Source organism: Branchiostoma floridae, unplaced genomic scaffold (genome assembly GCF_000003815.2).
Source record: "Branchiostoma floridae strain S238N-H82 unplaced genomic scaffold, Bfl_VNyyK Sc7u5tJ_1353, whole genome shotgun sequence".
NCBI lineage: Eukaryota > Metazoa > Chordata > Leptocardii > Amphioxiformes > Branchiostomatidae > Branchiostoma > Branchiostoma floridae.
Genome location: NW_023365706.1, coordinates 347,155 through 364,569, shown reverse-complemented (window position 1 = coordinate 364,569; position 17,415 = coordinate 347,155). Strand labels below are relative to the sequence as shown.

Below are 17,415 nucleotides of genomic sequence, written 5' to 3'. Positions count from 1 at the left end.
GGTCGTCTGGCATTGGCCGGCAGGGGAAGGTACACATTCGCCCGAAAACAATTCTGCCAGGTCCCGGTGGTTCTTCAAACTCCTTACGTAGTTTTCTAGAAGAAATTGTATCTCAATTGATTTCGATAGAAAGGTCTTTAGACCATTTGGTACTTTTGTAATGGTCGAAGCGAACCATTCTTGCCATCAGGTCGTCAAGCAGGAATTCCTGCGGGAGACCCTATCGCTACCCCCGAGGAGATCTCGCTCCCTACACGGTGCCGATTTGGGCTTGTATTCGGCCAAAGAGGTCACTACAAGTGCACAGAATATCTGCTTATGAACACTTATGTACAAGAATCCACTGACTTAACAACGTAGTTTGTCGCGTAGAGGCTTGTGACTTGTGACTTATGCCCTCCCGTCAGAACGGCTCAAAAGAGACACCTTACGGCTGACTAAAGCACTGCAACCGGCGTTCTCCGCAAACTCGTTTATTTGTGCAGTTACAGTGTCCCGATACAAAGTAACGATAACAAATATATAAACCACAAAGACACAGCATCAAGTCCTCTATTAGTTTCAGGTACAAAGAATGGAGTTATCTAATACATGAGTCATACATAAATGTCCAATGGATTGTAGAACGACAGTCGGTCGTAGTGTGATGAATTGGGTAACCAGGACACGCAGAACGAAATTGTGGGCCATAGGGTCAAATTTTGTCGTGCACCGACATCCGAATCACGCTGGATTTTTAAATCTTAGTAAGTCAGTAATCATCATCATTACAACTAACAAACATACAAACACAAACACAAATGCACTACAGCAAGCCCTATTTACAGTAAATGGTCTTATACAGTAAACTCCATTGGGTTACAGATCGACAGTCGGTCATACCACAGTACTGAGTGGGGTAACCAGGATACGCTGTAGGGACTGGAAAGGTCATAAGTCAAAAGCGTGTGGTGACCTGATTACCCAGATGGTAATTACACTGCACCGACTGTCGATCTGTGCGCAAAGGATTTTCTTATCTTTCTTATCTTATCTCATAATCGTTATTCAAGCTTTTCTTACCATCATGTACGACTTTACAAGACCTACTCATCACTATATGATAGAGTTAAAGGACGAAATAGTATTACAACACGTTGTGCTTATACTTTAAAAAAATTCATAACAAAATACATTCCAACAGAAACATCACATATGATGCTATGAATTTATAAACTTGTGAATCTAACTCTTTACGATAGTCTTGAAGTCTTCTCTTCATTACTGTAAAATCCATTACAATTTTTATTAAACATCTCTCTAAGATAGTGAATGTTATCATCCGATTGTAGTAGAAATATTCTAAATGTATATTTGTATTTCTTTCTTTAGATTTTGCTTTTATTTTGCTCCATGCCACAACGTAACTCTTTTGTATAAACCATCGATGAACTAAAACAGAAAATACAAAACGTAAAGATCTTACAAACACCTGCAGAAAATGATTCTTGCAAGATTGAACCGATCGTGTTAGTGAATGTTGTCTTCCGATTTCTGTGGTAAAAATGTTCTTAATATATTTCTTTCTCTGGGTTTTGCTCTTTTCTGTTCCATTAACCCTCTATTAACCCATTGATGAGCTAAAATATGAAATACAAAATACAAAACGTAAAAATCTTACAAACTCCTGCAGAAAATGATTCTTGCAAGACTGAATCGTGAACAGAACAAGATTTTATCTCTAAACCACGGGCGATTGTTATTATGACGGAAGGTGGATATAACCAGATATAATCAGTGTTGTAACAGGGTCTATTTGCTAATTTTGTTGATTTATAAATTCATTGAAAACGCAAACAGAGTTTACAAGGGTAGTACTTAAGTATGTTGTTTATGGCCTGATTTTCATAGACACAGACTTCAGGGAGTAGGTGAAGCCTCTCCAGTGGTACCACACCACACCTTGCGCGTACGGACAGGAGCTCCCACAGTTGCCCAGGTAACGGCCGTTGAGGAAGGAGTAGCTGCAGGCCAGAAACCACCAGCCGGCCTGTCCGCGCTCCTGGGAACAATGGCGGCTCCAGTCATCATTGTCCCTGTCCACAGTGGAGAACCTCTGCCCGTTGTTGGCGTGGTTGCCTGTCATGGAGTCTCCCGCGGTGCCTGAATACCCGGAAATGTGCAGCCGGTACCCGTCCGACTCACCGGACACCCTGGATGGGAATATCACCGTGTGGCTAATTACATGTACGCTGAAGGTCTTTGTCATTCATTATATGATAAACCCATCGTCTCTAAAGACGGACGGATGCCAATGATGATGTATAAACAATTGCAAAAACAATTTGATTCGACGAATGATAATTAAGTTAACATTAATTGTGACCACATGGTCATACTCACGAAGTACAAACGAGACCAAAAAGTACTGCAGATGTTATAGGCAATACATAGCAATGTTTCAATAGCTAGAAACACTTGAAATGTTCAATTATAAACGTATGCATGCACTTGATAAACAGTAACTTAAGATTTTTTACTCATCTGAAGGTATTTTACTCGCCTAAAGATGTTTTACTCAGCTGAAGATGTTTTATCACCCGAAGGTGTTCTGCTCACCTAATGGTTTACTCCCCTGAAGGTGTCTTACTCCCCTGAAGGTGTCTTACTCCCCTGAAGGTGTCTTACTCCCCTGAAGGTGTCTTACTCCCCTGAAGGTGTCTTACTCCCCTGAAGGTGTCTTACTCCCCTGAAGGTGTCTTACTCCCCTGAAGGTGTCTTACTCACCTGAAGGTGTTTTACTCACCTGAAGGTGTTTTACTCACCTGAAGGTGTTTTACTCACCTGAAGGTGTTTTACTCACCTGAAGGTGCTGTATTCTGTGAAAGTTGATTCGTAGTTCCAGTCCACGAGGTCAATCCGTAGGCGATAGTTCTTCTGATTGGTCAGGAGGTGGATGTTCTCGTTCCCCAGCCAGTACTCCCCGTTCTTGTTCCCAAAGCCCAGTTTGTACTCCTCCCAGGTCCGGTTGAAGGGAACCGACCCGTCCTGCCGCCGCTGGATCACAGTCCAACCGCCTTCTGTGGGGAGAAAGTAAGGTAAAGAAAAAGAAAATAGTTGCAAGCTATTTTTAGTGACAGGGAAAATTGACATACACGCACACACATACACACATACATACATACACACACACACACTCGCACACACACACAAACATACACCCAAACACATATACAAACACCCAAACAGACAACGCGCAGACACACATATGTGTAAAATAAAAACCAAAAAAGCAAAAACCTGAACCTGCGGTATCCATGTCACAGTACGCCACCACATCAGCCGGGAGGAGGCCGATTGGGTAGAGTCCACTTGTTGGCCATCCGGATGAATGATATTCAGCACAGTCGTCCTCTGGAAAGAGCAGAATAAATTAGGTTTAAGTTCAATGCGAACTATATCTTAAAAGGTAACAAACAACAGATGTAGATACATGCATCATACCTGCAGCACCGCCGCAGACGACTCCTGCGTCTTCCTTGTGGGTACAGTCGTGGTCTCCCCACCTGTTGATCTCACAGTCCGCTACAGAAGACTCGTTCCCCGTGCAGTTGAGATTGTCCAGCCAGATGTTTCCTGTCCCTTCAGGAAAAACTCCTCCCACCCTGGCGAACCCGGTGATGTACCCGAGATGTCTACAGACCACCTGGGCGTCCCTGTCGTCAAACCCGTCATCACAGACCGTCCCCCAGTCTAACTCACCGGACCGGACCTCCACTCGGCCTTGTGATGAATTCTGACCTCCGATAAGCCGAACAGACACGTCACCTGCAGCAGATTTTAAAACCTGATTATCACACCGGTGTTACTAAATCGTCAGATAGATGACAACTCTTTATGATATTTTTCTATTAATGTGAATCTGAGTCATAGTCACTGACTTTTTCACTCATTCTGATTACTTTTTTGGTACTTGTTTGGTACATCACGTCGTATTGCTTATAATCAAATGAATAATAATAATAATCATCTGGTGTATTTTGCCAGCCAGTAGGTACCCAGTATGAGTAATGAGGCTGTTTAACGTGGTCGAGGCACCTCCTCGAGCACGGGACCCCCGTTTTACGTCCCTCCCGGAAGACGATTTCGTGGAAACTTCGTGAGGCTACAGCAATCCGGACGTCCTTGGTTGGTCCCCCATCCAAGCACTGTCCGGACCGTCGCGTTGCTTAACTTCCGAGATCGAGGGATCGGGTGACCAACGCGCCACGCGGCCGTGAAAATGAAGAGATAATCTTTCAGCATAATCTGGAACTTAACTGTTTCCGGCAAACTAAAGTCGGTGAAACAAACCTGTACAGGTGACGTGTACATCCCGGCTATGATCACAGTAAGAAGGTTCCCAGCTGAAGCCACAGGACAGGATGTTGGTCTCGTCTCCGCTGCAGGTGACGTCACCCAGCCAGATGTTCTCCGACCCTTCTCCGATGTCTGCCTGCCCAGATGGCGTCACCCCGCCGGTATAACCCATCTGTCTGCACACGACCCTAGCGCCAGCCTCGGTCCAGCTGGTGTTGCACACGGCACCCCACTCCGACTTCTCTCCAGGGCGGACCTCCAGTCGTCCTTCCCAGGGCACGTGACCACCAGTAAGCCGAACCCCTGATTTTTCTAAGTGCACAACAGATTGGCAAATTGACATCGCTTATCAATGGACTAAACTATCTAGAAACAAACTATCAAAAGAAAAAAATGGTTATAAACGACATTGTACAGTTTAAAGGACGGTGAATACGTGTGCGCGTTGTTTTGACGCAGTTGGGAAGAGGGTTACAGATGAAACATTAAAAAGTACTCATACAATAAGATACTGTGTAATTACAGATTTAGGCTGTGATGTTGATATATAATTTCATAATGTCAATGAAATTGAGCTGCGAACAAACTACCTTTACCTTCACAGACGACTCCTGCGTCCTCCTTGTGTGAACAGTCACTCCGTCCCCAGGAGTCAGCAGGACAGTCTCCAAGGTCCGTCTCGTTGCCCCTGCAGGACACCTCGTCCAGCCAGACGTTCCCCGAACCTTCCCCAAAATGACCCGCCAGTTTCACCTCCAGGGCCGCCCCGAAGCCGAGCTGTCTGCAGACAACATGAGCGTCCTGCAGGTCAAAGTTGTCATCACAGACGGAGCCCCATTGGCCGGTAGCGTTTCGGACCTCCACTCGTCCTTCAAGTGGTGAAGAGCCGCCGACAAGACGGATTTGAATTCCTGAAAATGACGACTCTTTAACACCGTTGTCTTTATATATAATCAAAGAGAGGGGGGGGGGGGGTATATAACATAGATACAATGTTGATCATCTGATTTTTCTGAAATGTAGAGCATAAGGTATAAATACAGTCTCTTGTGCTCTCCATTTGTACAATACATAGACAGATCATCTCACAATCCATTTTTTCAAAACAACTTGAGAGCAAAAGGTACATATAACTACATGTGCTAATCAATAGAGCCAGTGTAAAGATTCCTCACCGGTTACAGGACCCGTGGACTCTGTGGCAGGAGGGGGGGTACTGGGCTGGGTTGTTGCCGTCCGCTCTCTGGGCAGGGTGGCTACAGTTGTAGAGATGACGCCATCCGGTACCGCCCGCTCACAAGTACACTTACACAAGGTAGGGGCACAAAGTCATTACTTAATGAATCACACTAAGATCTTTATTATCACTGAGATGACGTTACCCGGTACCAGCCTCTCACAAGGATACTGATATGTAACGTTATGGTGCGGACACGAAATCGTTATAGCTAACATTAGGCACACTGAGAACCGAGCAGAAAGTGACCGACGCTGAACTTTACAGAATAAGGCTTGTGTTGTTGTTAGACTAGTTTTCATGACGTGTGCCCACTGTCCTGATGACGCGCGAGTAGCCCCACCAAACTGCCGCGAGGCATATTTAAATGTTTAGGATAGGATAAACACAATGTCTGGTTCTGATTCTGAGCCTTGCATTATTTTTATTGTTGTACACCAAGTTAGTTTATTACTGATGGGTATTTCTGATCGTTACGCACACATTATAAGAATTCGAGAAAAAATGCTCATGTCATGTACGCACAAGGTTGTAGTCAGATTCTGTACCTGGGTTTGGAGACGGGTTTCTTGTTCTTGTAGCTGCTGTGTCATGTTCTGTACCTGGGTTTGGAGACGGGTTTCTTGTTCTTGTATCCCCTGTGCTATATCTTGTCCCAGGGTTTGGAGACGGGTTTCTAGTTCTTGTATCCCCTGTGCTATATCTTGTCCCTGGTTTTGGAGACGGGTTTCTTGTTTTTGTAGTTCCCGTGTCAGGTTCTGTTCCAGCTGTGCACTCCTGACTTTCTCCCCCGACAGCTCAGCAGACAAACTGCCCACCGTTGACAGCAGTGTGTTCACCAGCGACGACAGGCGATCCACCTGATTTTTCAGGCGGTCCGTTTCCTCCTTGGTCTCGGCGAGCTGCCGCTGGAGGCCCGGTGGTGCACAGCCCTCCGTACGGGACCCAGGCGGAACCACATAGGTGTAGGTACAGTAGCCCTTGTCTACATACTCCCGCAGGACGGACCCAGCCTGGTCGGTTCTGGTGTCCTGGGCTCGGGCAGGGAAACTGCCGAACAGGAGGAAGACAGCGAGCAGTACGACACTCGCCATCTTGTTATCATTAAAACACCTGCGTCATAACTTGATTTTCAAGTTTCAACTGGGGAAGGGCGGGGAAGGCTGGGGGTGAAAAGTTATCCACACATTCAAACAAGGTCAACTTTGGTGGTATTCATTTTTATCATCATAAACATTTTTTTCTGACTCTTGCCTTGATGCCTTAAGAAGGAAGATTGCTAAGTTTTACTACACGTGTACAATGAAAATCTTGGTAAGTATCTGAGCCAAGATACTACGTCACACCTGATCCTGACCGACCTGACGGACGTTTGGCTCACCTCCAGCACAGGTGTGTCTTACGATGGGCTGAGGCCCTATGGGTTTAAGGAGGGGAGGGGGGTAAAGTACTTAGCATTGTAACCTACGGCTCACATCCAATAATATATCTATACTTGTTTCAATTACTTCAAGTTTCTTTATGTTATAAACTAAGCTAGTCAACGAGAAACCTCTCAGTTATTACACAACGGGGACCCGACCGGGTCGTCTGACATTGGCCGGAGGGGGAAGGTACACATTCACCCGAAAACAATTCTGCCACGTACCGGTGGTTCTTCAAACTCCTTACGTAGTTTTCTAGAAGAAACTATATCTCCATTGATTTCGATAGAAAGGTCTTTAGACCATTTGGTACTTTTGTAACGGACAAAGCGAACCATTCTTGCCATCAGGTCGCCAAGCGTGAATTCCTGCGGGAGACCCTGTCGCTACCCCCGAGGAGATCACGCTCCCTACACGGTGCCGGTTTCGGCTTGTATTCGGTCAAGGGGGTCACTAAAAGTAAAAAAAAATGCACAGAATATCTACTGATGAGCACTTGTGTACCAAAATCCACGGACTTTACCAAGTAATTTGCCGTATAATGGCTCTTAAGTATAAGGTGACGTGTACCCTCCGTCAGCACGGCTCAAAAGAGACACCCTACGGCCGGCTAAAGAACTGCAACAAACGCTCTTAGCAAACTCGTTTATATACACAGTTACACTGCCCGAAAGTAACTATATCAAATATGTAAAGCACAAAGATGCTGCATTAAGCTATCTTCTTAGTTTAAGTTAGAAAGAACGGAGTTATCTAATACAGGAAAGTCCATTAGGTCATAGATCGACAGTCGGCCGTATGGTGCTCCGGATTTGGGGTAACCAGGACACGCCGAACGAAATTGGGAGGTCATAGGGTCAACTTACATTGGGTCCTGATTACCCAGATCAAAATAACACTGCACCGACTGTCGATGAAAACGTTATGGGATTTCTTACCTTATAAGGTCAGAAAGGTAACAAAGATACAACCACAAAGACACTACCGGGAGCCCTCTTTGCTTTGTTTTGAAAACAAAGAATGGAGTTATCTAATATAGTAGGTTCCAGTAGGTTATATGTATCGACAGTCGGTCGTCTGATTGTAGTGCGCTATGACTGGAAAGGTCATAGGTCAAAGTTTATCAAAACCTAATTACCCTCATCAATTACCCTGGTCAAAGTTATACTGCCCCGACTGTTGATCTAAACGCTAGTGATTTTGTAAACGTTATCAGCCTCAAAAATCATGGTTATTGCAGCTTTCCTTCCCATCATGTAAGATTTTACTAAGACTTCCTAATCACAACATGTTAGAATTACAGGGAAAATCGCATTTCAACATTCCGAAAAAACAAACATTTTAATGACACAAGTAGCCAAGACGTTGTGATAAAAAAGACCATAGCATAATACATTGTAAAAGAGACATCAAATATAAAATCAAATTAGAAGCTATATAGTTGTAATCTAACCCTTGACGATAAATGTTACATCATTAGATAAGTCAAACCCCGCAATAGTAATGTAGGTTTTAGAATCGTACTCGATATTCTGTATGCACATACAATCAGTTAATCTTTGTATGTTAGAGTTTAGATCATTTACCTGTTTTCAATCACTTCATGTATTTGATTATGTTCACTTGCAATTAGCCCCATGGGCATGAATTTGCAATTAAAACCATTGATCATTTTATATCACATTAAAACGAATTTACTTCCACTCTTTGTACTGAATTGGTAAATGTCTTCCGATTACTGTAGTGAAAATAAGTATTTTCATGTACTTATTTCTTTTATGTAAGTTTCGTTAGATTTTGAGATCTCCGAGGATGAACTGAACTGAACTGAGATTTTGCTCTAATCTCAAGGCAGATCCTACGGTGCCATAAGATAGTACCAAAGCTGTCCAAGGAGTGTAGCCGGCCAAGGGAGTCAAACGGGAAGTTTGATACTATACATTACGCACCGTGGATCTGGTTCGTGATTAATTTTGCTCTACTTTCTACTTTGCTCGATATTCTGTAAGCAGCAACAATCAACACGCTACAACCCACCGACGAAATAGAATAGCAAACACGAAATTAAAGTAAAAATCATACTCAGAAAGAATCATACAAAAACTTGCAGCAAAGGATAAATACATGTACTATGTATGCACGATTAAATGGTTAAATTTTCTGTGAATCATCAGGATTGTTAGATAAGCAGATAAGTATTATAACAGGGTTTATTTTCTATTTATTGGTGTTGAATCATTTCATTGAAAATGCCAACAGATCTCACGCGGGTAATGTTAGAGGCACGTTGTTTATGGCCTGATCTTCATAGACACAGACTTCAGGGAGTAAGTCCAGCCTCTCCACCGGTACCACACCACACCTTGATAAGATGGACAGGAGTTCCCACAGTTGCCCAGGTAACGGCCGTTGAGGAAGGAGTGGCTGCAGTCCCAAAACCACCAGCCGGCCTGTCCGTACTGCTGAGAACAATGGCCGCTGCTCCAGTCATCATTGTCCCTGTCCACAGTGGAGAACCTCCGCCCGTTGAGGGAGTGGCCACCAGTCATGGAGTCTCCCGCGGTGCCTGAATACCCGGAAATATGCAGCCGGTACCCGTCCGACTCACCGGACACCCTGGGTGGAAATATCAAACCAGCTAGACTTAATGAACGATAAAGATTTTCATGATCATCAATTTATGTAATAAAAAACTACAAATATAATTTGATTCAACGTATAGTAATCACGCTGTTATTGATTGAGGCTGCACCTTCATACACACTCAAGCATGTTAATACATACATACATACATGTTCATACATACATACGTACATACATACATACATACATACATAGAAAGCGTTCCATACAGACACACGTATGCTATCACACACACATTTGTAAACATAAATAAACGAACACTTACACATTCATATATATATAAATATAAATGTATATATTGTGTGTGTGTTTGTTATGCGTCTGTATTCATATATATATATATATATATATATATATATGTAAGTGTAAGTGTTCGTTTATTTATGTTTATGTGTAAGTGTTCCTTTATTTATGTTTACAAATGTGTCCTAAAACATAAATAAACGAACACTTACACATTCATATATATATATATATTAACACACTTAAGCTTATACACTCATAAACACAACGTGTGTTTGCACGCATGTGTGAGAGTGTGTGTGGTCCAGTATTTGCGTGTCTAAAGGCGTTTTACTCATCTTAAGGTTTTTTCTCACTAATTTTTTTTCTCATCTAAAGTCTGTTCCTCACCATAATGTGTTTTACTCACCTGAATTTGTTCTACTCACCTGAAGCCGTTTTACTCACACGATGCTGTTTAACTCACCCATTAGTATTTTAATCACCTGAAAGTGTTTTACTCACTTAAAGCTTTTTTTAATCAACTGTGTTTTACTCACCTGAAAATGATTTGCTCATCTGAAGTGTTTACTTACCTAAAGGTGTTTTATTCACTTGAAAGTGTTTACTCATCCTAAGGTTTTTAATGAACTGTTTCACTTAGCTAAAAGTGCTTTACTCACCTTAAGATGTTTTACTCACCTGAAGGTGTTTTACTCACCTGAAGGTGTTTTACTTACCTGAAGGTGTTTTACTTACCTAAAGGTGTTTTGCTCATCTGAAGGTGTTTGACTCACTTTAAGATATTTTACTCACCTGAAGGTGCTGTACTCTGCGTAGCGTGACTCCCCTTGCCAGTCTAAAAGGTCAATCCTGAGGCGATAATTCTTCTGATTGGTCAGGAGGTGGATGTTCTCGTTCCCCAGCCAGTACTCCCCGTTCTTGTTCCCAAAGCCCAGTTTGTACTCCTCCCAGGTCCGGTTGAAGGGAACCGACCCGTCCTGCCGCCGCTGGATAACGGTCCAACCGCCGCCTGTGTGTAAGATATATAATATGAACAAAAAATGCTGCCTTAAAAAAATCAATTTTAAACTTTAGGATCATATTCAACAGAGACGGTAATTTTTCTCACACACATAAACACACACACGCACGCGTGCGCGCGCGCGCACATACACACACACACACACACACACACACACACACACACTCACACATACACATGCACACATAACGTTAGACATACACAAAGATAAACACATATTATTTAATCCATCTTACACACACATACATACATAAAACGCGAACTTGCCTCCTAACAAACACAGCATAACGTAACTACAGGCCGTCATGTTTTGCTAAAACATAACAGACCAGTGTGTTTGGTAATCCGTACCTACGGTTTCCATGTCACAGTACGCCTCCACATCAGCGGGGAGGAGGCCGATTCTGTACACTCCACTTGTTCTCACTCCTGATGAATAGTACTCGGCACAGTCTTCCTCTGGAAAACGGCAATAATAAGAAGATAATCTTGTTTCAATTCCAATATCAACAATATCGAATAAAAGCTTAGGGACAACAGATACGCGTATCATACCTGTTACATCGCTACCCAGCACAGTCTTCCTCTGGACAAGGAGAAAAAAGAATCTTGTTTTCAATTCCTGTATCAACAAATTTGAATAACAGGTTAGAAAACAACAGATACAAGTATCATACCTGGTACACAGACGACTCCTGCGTCTTCCTTGTGGGTACAGTCGTGGTCTCCCCACCTGTTGATCTCACAGTCCGCTACAGAAGACTCGTTCCCCGCGCAGTTGAGATTGTCCAGCCAGATGTTTCCTGTCCCTTCAGGAAAAACTCCTCCCACCCTGGCGGACCCAGTGTAGTACCCGAGCTGTCTACAGACCACCTGGGCGTCTCTGTCGTCAAACCCGTCATCACAGACCGTTCCCCAGTCTCCATTTTCGGGCTGGACCTCCACTCGGCCTTCTAATGAATCCTGACCTCCGGTAAGCCGGACAGACGCGTCACCTGAAGCAGATTTCAAAACGTGATTATCACATCTTTGTTCGTCAATAACATTTTGAAATTATCTATAATGAAAGTTTTCAAAACATCGGGTGTTATCCCTGATTTAAACTAGAAAATTACCCCCAGGACTAGCCTGGTAACACAATATCGAGCTCCAATACTCCATACAATCATCAGAACCTATCGTTGGCTTGGGTATCTAAGTGCAATACTATACTTCTGGTATTTTTCTTGTTTGGGAAAAAGACAGATTTAAAGTAAGTCATAGTTGTTTCTTTTAGTATAAAAAGCGAAGAGTATTGTCATGTCACACAAAACCAACACAAACCTCTGCAGACCACCCCGACATCTTGCCCGTGGACACAGTCCCGGCTGTTGCTATTCTGGATCGGACAGCCCTCTAGAGATGACTCGTTGCCGAAGCAGTTCAGGTTTCTGAGCCAGATGTTTCCTGTCCCTTCTCCGAAGTCTCCTCCTGCCGTGGCGACTCCACCCCGATACCCGAGCTGTCTACAGACCACCTGGGCGTCCCTGTCGTCAAACCCGTCATCACAGACCGTCCCCCAGTCGCCATGGCGAGTCCGAACCTCCACTCGGCCTTGTAACGGACTTTGGCTGCCAGTAAAGCGGACTGACACACCACCTGTATATGTGCCAACACAACTACCGATAAATCATCAACTTTCCCCTTCACCTGTTGTGAATAAATATTGACACCGAATTTTCTATTCACCTGCTCGACATAACCTAAACATGTCTAGCCTTATTTTCTAGATCATATAATTTTTATATGGCTGACCTATTTAATGACGCGAACTAATGTATGTATGTGTCTCTAACCTGTACAGATGATCTGTACATCCTGGCTATGATCACAGTAAGAAGGTTCCCAGCTGAAGCCACAGGACAGGATGTTGGTCTCGTCTCCGCTGCAGGTGACGTCACCCAGCCAGATGTTCTCCGACCCTTCTCCGATGTCTGCCTGCCCAGATGACGTCACCCCGCCGGTATAACCCATCTGTCTGCACACGAACCCGGCCTCAGCCTCGGTCCAGCTGGTGTTGCACACGGCACCCCACTCTAACGCTCCCCACGGCCGGATTTGCAGCCGTCCTTTCCAGGGAACCGGACCGCCAACCAGCCGGAGAGCTGCGTCTCCTTTGGGCACATCAAAACATGTTGTAGTTTCCGTTTGGGGCAATGTGCATAGCTTTTCTTACAGCAAAAGTCCTTAATTTGACAAAAATGCTTTGCAGGTATCACCCAAGAGTTCCCATCATCCCCAATATCTTAGCCACCCATACCTGCACAGACGACTCCAGCGTCCTCCTTGTGTGAACAGTCACTCCGTCCCCAGGAGTCAGCAGGACAGTCTCCAAGGTCCGTCTCGTTGCCCCTGCAGGACACCTCGTCCAGCCAGACGTTCCCCGAACCTTCCCCAAAATGACCCGCCAGTTTCACCTCCAGGGCCGCCCCGAAGCCGAGCTGTCTGCAGACAACATGAGCGTCCTGCAGGTCAAAGTTGTCATCACAGACGGAGCCCCATTGGCCGGTACCGTTCCGGACCTCCACCCGGCCTTCAAGTAGAGTAGACCCACCAACAAGACGGACTTGAAGTTGCATTCCTAGAAATGACACTTAAGAATCATCATCATCATCATCGAGAGAGAGAGACAAAAAGACACAGAGAGAGAGAAAGAGAGAGAGACAAAAAGACAGAGAGAGAGAGAAAGAGAGAGAGAGAGAGAGTGAGAAAGAAGAGATCGACAGATAGCTGGATGTACTGACAGATGGGCAAGTATATAGAATGTCGTCACGAGAGATGTACATTGAGCAATTAAAAGATTCATTACAAATCTCTTACAAAGAAAAGAAAGCAATACATGTCACTAGATGTGCTAATCCTTAGAGACTGTAGATTCCTCACCAATTACGGAACCCGTGGGCTCTGTGGCAGGATGGGGGGTACCGGGTTGGGTTGTTGTTATATTCTCAGCTGCTGGACTTTTGGTGTTTCGGGTGGTGGGCTGAAGCTTGGTAGGTGACGTTATCCTAGTTATTGGGGTGACAGCGGTGGGCACTGCGTCACTGGGCAGCGTGGTGCTGACGTCTTCCGGTACCAGCTACTCACAAGAACACAAACATGGAAAGTGGGAAACATGACGTCATTACTCAGGGAAGGAGAATCACCCCCTGGCGGAGTACCATAGTTTGGGTTGTTATGCTGCTTGCAGCTGTATCTCACGATCCTTTTGCTGCATTCGTACGTACTTTGACTCGTCGATAGCCCGTATGTTCGAGATGATGCCTGTTTTGCAGCTGTTTTATAAGTAATGTGTTATTTCAGAAATCACCCATGCAAAACATACAAATCAATGCCTAATTTACCTAATTTGAGGTATTACCTCACTGAAGTGTGTCCAAAGGGGGGCTTGTTACCTTTTTGAGTTGAAGGATTTGAGGAATTGTCTATATGAATGAATGAATGAATGAATGAATGAATGAATGAATGAATGAATGAATGAATGAATGAATGAATGAATGAATGAATTTTATTAACGTGTCATGCGTTAGAACGCCCAGCCCACGTGGGCTTATAAGACACATACAATACAAATCATAATTGAACAGAGGATATTATAACATAAAAGAACGTCAGGAACATAATCGGTATCGGGTAACAGACCAGATATCAAATCATAATCACCAAAATTAAACCATCAAACAAGGGTTTCGTAGAGCTAAACAGAGCAGAGTTTATACAGAAGATAAGGACAAACATAATAGTAGACAGAAACATAATCGGAAGCCATTATACAAATCGGGTAACAAACCAGATATCAAATCATAATCACATTAATCAAAACCATCAAACAAGGGTTTCGCAGAGCTAAACAGAGCAGAGTTTATACAGAAAATAAGGAAAACATAATACATGTAGTACAGTAATAGTTGTACATAAGTGGACAGGTTGTGAGTTCAAGTGTATGATCGCCTTCTTCTTTTGTTCCAAGCTTTGTGCAAGAAGTTCGAAATTTCGGAGACCCCCTCTTCAAACAACCACTTAATTCTGAATTCGTCCCGTTCCCAGATGACTTCTGGACATTTGTCGAACATTTTGCAGAAGATGCTTTCTCGCAAGTCGTCATAAAACGGGCAGTAAAAAAGAAAGTGTGCCTCATTTTCTACCTCGCCCAGGCTACACATTGTGCAGATTCTATTATCCTCAGGTATTGCTTGATACCGTCCGGTCTCAATGTACAATGGTAATATCCCTGCTCGGAACTGCGCACAGAGGGATCTTTGGCTTTTACACAGGTTCATTTTAACATAATGTTCTGTACAGTAGGCATCCTTAAATAATCTATAGGTTCTCAGTTTGGGCTTTAACCATATGTCAGAAGCCCAATCTTCTTGGTACATATCAAACAATTTCTCTTTTATTTGCTTTATGTTAGCCCTTAGGTTGTTTAGGAAAATATGTTCTTGCTCAACACTACGTAGTATTCTCTGTACATCCCTGCTCCAGGGGCCATGGTTTTGCAAATCCCACATAAAGACTTTTTTGGTAAGTCTGTCATTAGACATATTGATAAGTCTATTCCACAAGGAGATTACTGCTCCTTTCCCTCTTATTTCACATGGCATCCAACCCATGTCTCCTGTTATGGCAAGGACGGGTGCAAATTTGTGTACACCTAAGAAACACCGTATTGCCCTATTCTGGACCACAGAACACTTATCGTATTTCTTAAATCCCCAGACACCTGCGGCATAGTCAAGAATAGGGCAAACACACGACTCGTAGAGTTGTGTATAGGCGTGGTAACCAAGTTCTTTCAGAGCCTTAACTTTACCCAGAATACCGCCTAGGGCTCTTCCAGCAGAGTCGGCAAGAACACTCGAGGCTGAGTTAAAGGACATGTGCTCGTCTAAGTGGAGACCTAAATACTTGTATGAAGTCACAAGATCAAGCTTCGTCTCTCCAAAACGGAATTCGTAAGAAGTCCTTCTTGCTCCCTTTTTCCTAAAGTGCATGATTTGTGTTTTTCCTTGGTTTATCATCAGTCTCCACTTAGAGCACCATTCAGCAACAATGTTTAACATCTCTTGCAATTCATTTTCATTCTCTGCTACAATGATGATGTCATCTGCATACAACAACAAGCTTAAAGTCATATCATCAAGTCTGACACCCAGCCCCGATTCTTTGACTTTTTGAGCAAGATCATTCACATACATAGCAAATAGGGTTGGTGACAGAACATCCCTTGTTTACCTCCAAGGGGGTGGGAAACCACTGAGTCTGATACTCATTCACTTGTACACAAGCTACAGGGGACTTATAAAGAGTCATTATAGCTTTATAAAATTTCCCATCAACACCGTTCAGTATTAGTCTATAGGCTAAGAGGTCTCTGTTTACCCAGTCGAAAGCCTTTTGGAAGTCAATGAAGCAGGAGAAGGTTGACTTCCCCTGCTCCATCCGGGCCCTGATCACCGTACAGACTGTGTAGATGTGGTCTATACACGCTCTGGCCCTACGGAAACCATTTTGTTCGTCTTCTAGGAGGTTTGAACATTCTAAGTACCGTGTTAGCCTATTGTTTAGTACAGTCAAACCTGTCTATAGCGGCCACTCAAGGGACCGGACAAATTTGGCCACTATAGACAGGTGGTCTCTGTATAGAGGTGGTAACTTGTAGATAAACTACCCAAGGGGCCGACAAAAAGTGGCCACTATGGACAGGTGGTCCCTCTGTAGAGGTGGCCCCTAATACAGGTTTGACTGTACACAAGAATAAAGTTTGTACACAGTGCTCATTAGACTTATTCCCCGGTAATTCAAAGGGACTGTAGGATCTTTCTTTGTTGACTTCGGAATCGGTTTAATAATGGACTTGTACCACACAGAAGGAATGAGGCCACTTTCAAAACAGGTTTGTACAAGCATATATAAAGTATTCAGCATATCTGGCGCTTTTAGCATCTCATTCGAGATTTCATCTGCTCCCAATGCTTTTCCTGTCTTAGCATTCTCCACAGCTGCTTTAATCTCATCAAGAGTGATTGGTGCATTCAGGAACTCATTAGGGTTATAAGAGACCTCATTCATCTCACTTTCTAGTCGAAGTTTAAGATCACAAATCTCTTGCAGAAATTCATCATCGAACTTACCCTCCCCATCATTGCCAGCAAATAAATTACTGAAATCCTTTTCCCATTTTTCCAAAACTTTATCTACCTCTTCCATCAGATTTCCAGTTTCATCTGAGACTTTCATAGGGATTTTCGTGCTTCTCTTTGGACCCAGCTTATTTACTTCATTCCAGAATCTTTGAGGATTATTAGTTTTTAGACCCTCAAGCTCCAAAGCCTGTCCTCGTTGATACTTTCGTTTATAAAAACGGAGGTTCTTATCAAAAGCATATTGCTTGCACTTAAAAACATCCCTAAGAACGGCCTTACATCTTTTGCTTCCCTTGCATCTAACATATTCACGCTCTGCAT

At 43.6% G+C, this 17,415-nt stretch overlaps 1 protein-coding gene across 1 annotated transcript in view; it reads right to left on the bottom strand.

Moving 5' to 3' along the window:
- Nucleotides 1–1,870: 1,870 nt before the first annotated feature.
- LOC118407470 (soluble scavenger receptor cysteine-rich domain-containing protein SSC5D-like) overlaps nt 1,871–17,415 on the bottom strand; it is a 25,819-nt gene continuing 10,274 nt past the window's right edge. Inside the window, exons 2-9 of the mRNA XM_035807945.1 lie at nt 13,832–14,027; nt 13,209–13,529; nt 12,745–13,062; nt 12,233–12,547; nt 11,587–11,904; nt 11,261–11,368; nt 10,681–10,897; nt 1,871–2,192 (exon numbers count right to left, since the gene is read on the bottom strand). Coding sequence (XP_035663838.1) covers nt 1,871–2,192; nt 10,681–10,897; nt 11,261–11,368; nt 11,587–11,904; nt 12,233–12,547; nt 12,745–13,062; nt 13,209–13,529; nt 13,832–14,027 — 2,115 coding nt within the window. The remainder of the gene's footprint in view (nt 2,193–10,680; nt 10,898–11,260; nt 11,369–11,586; nt 11,905–12,232; nt 12,548–12,744; nt 13,063–13,208; nt 13,530–13,831; nt 14,028–17,415) is intronic.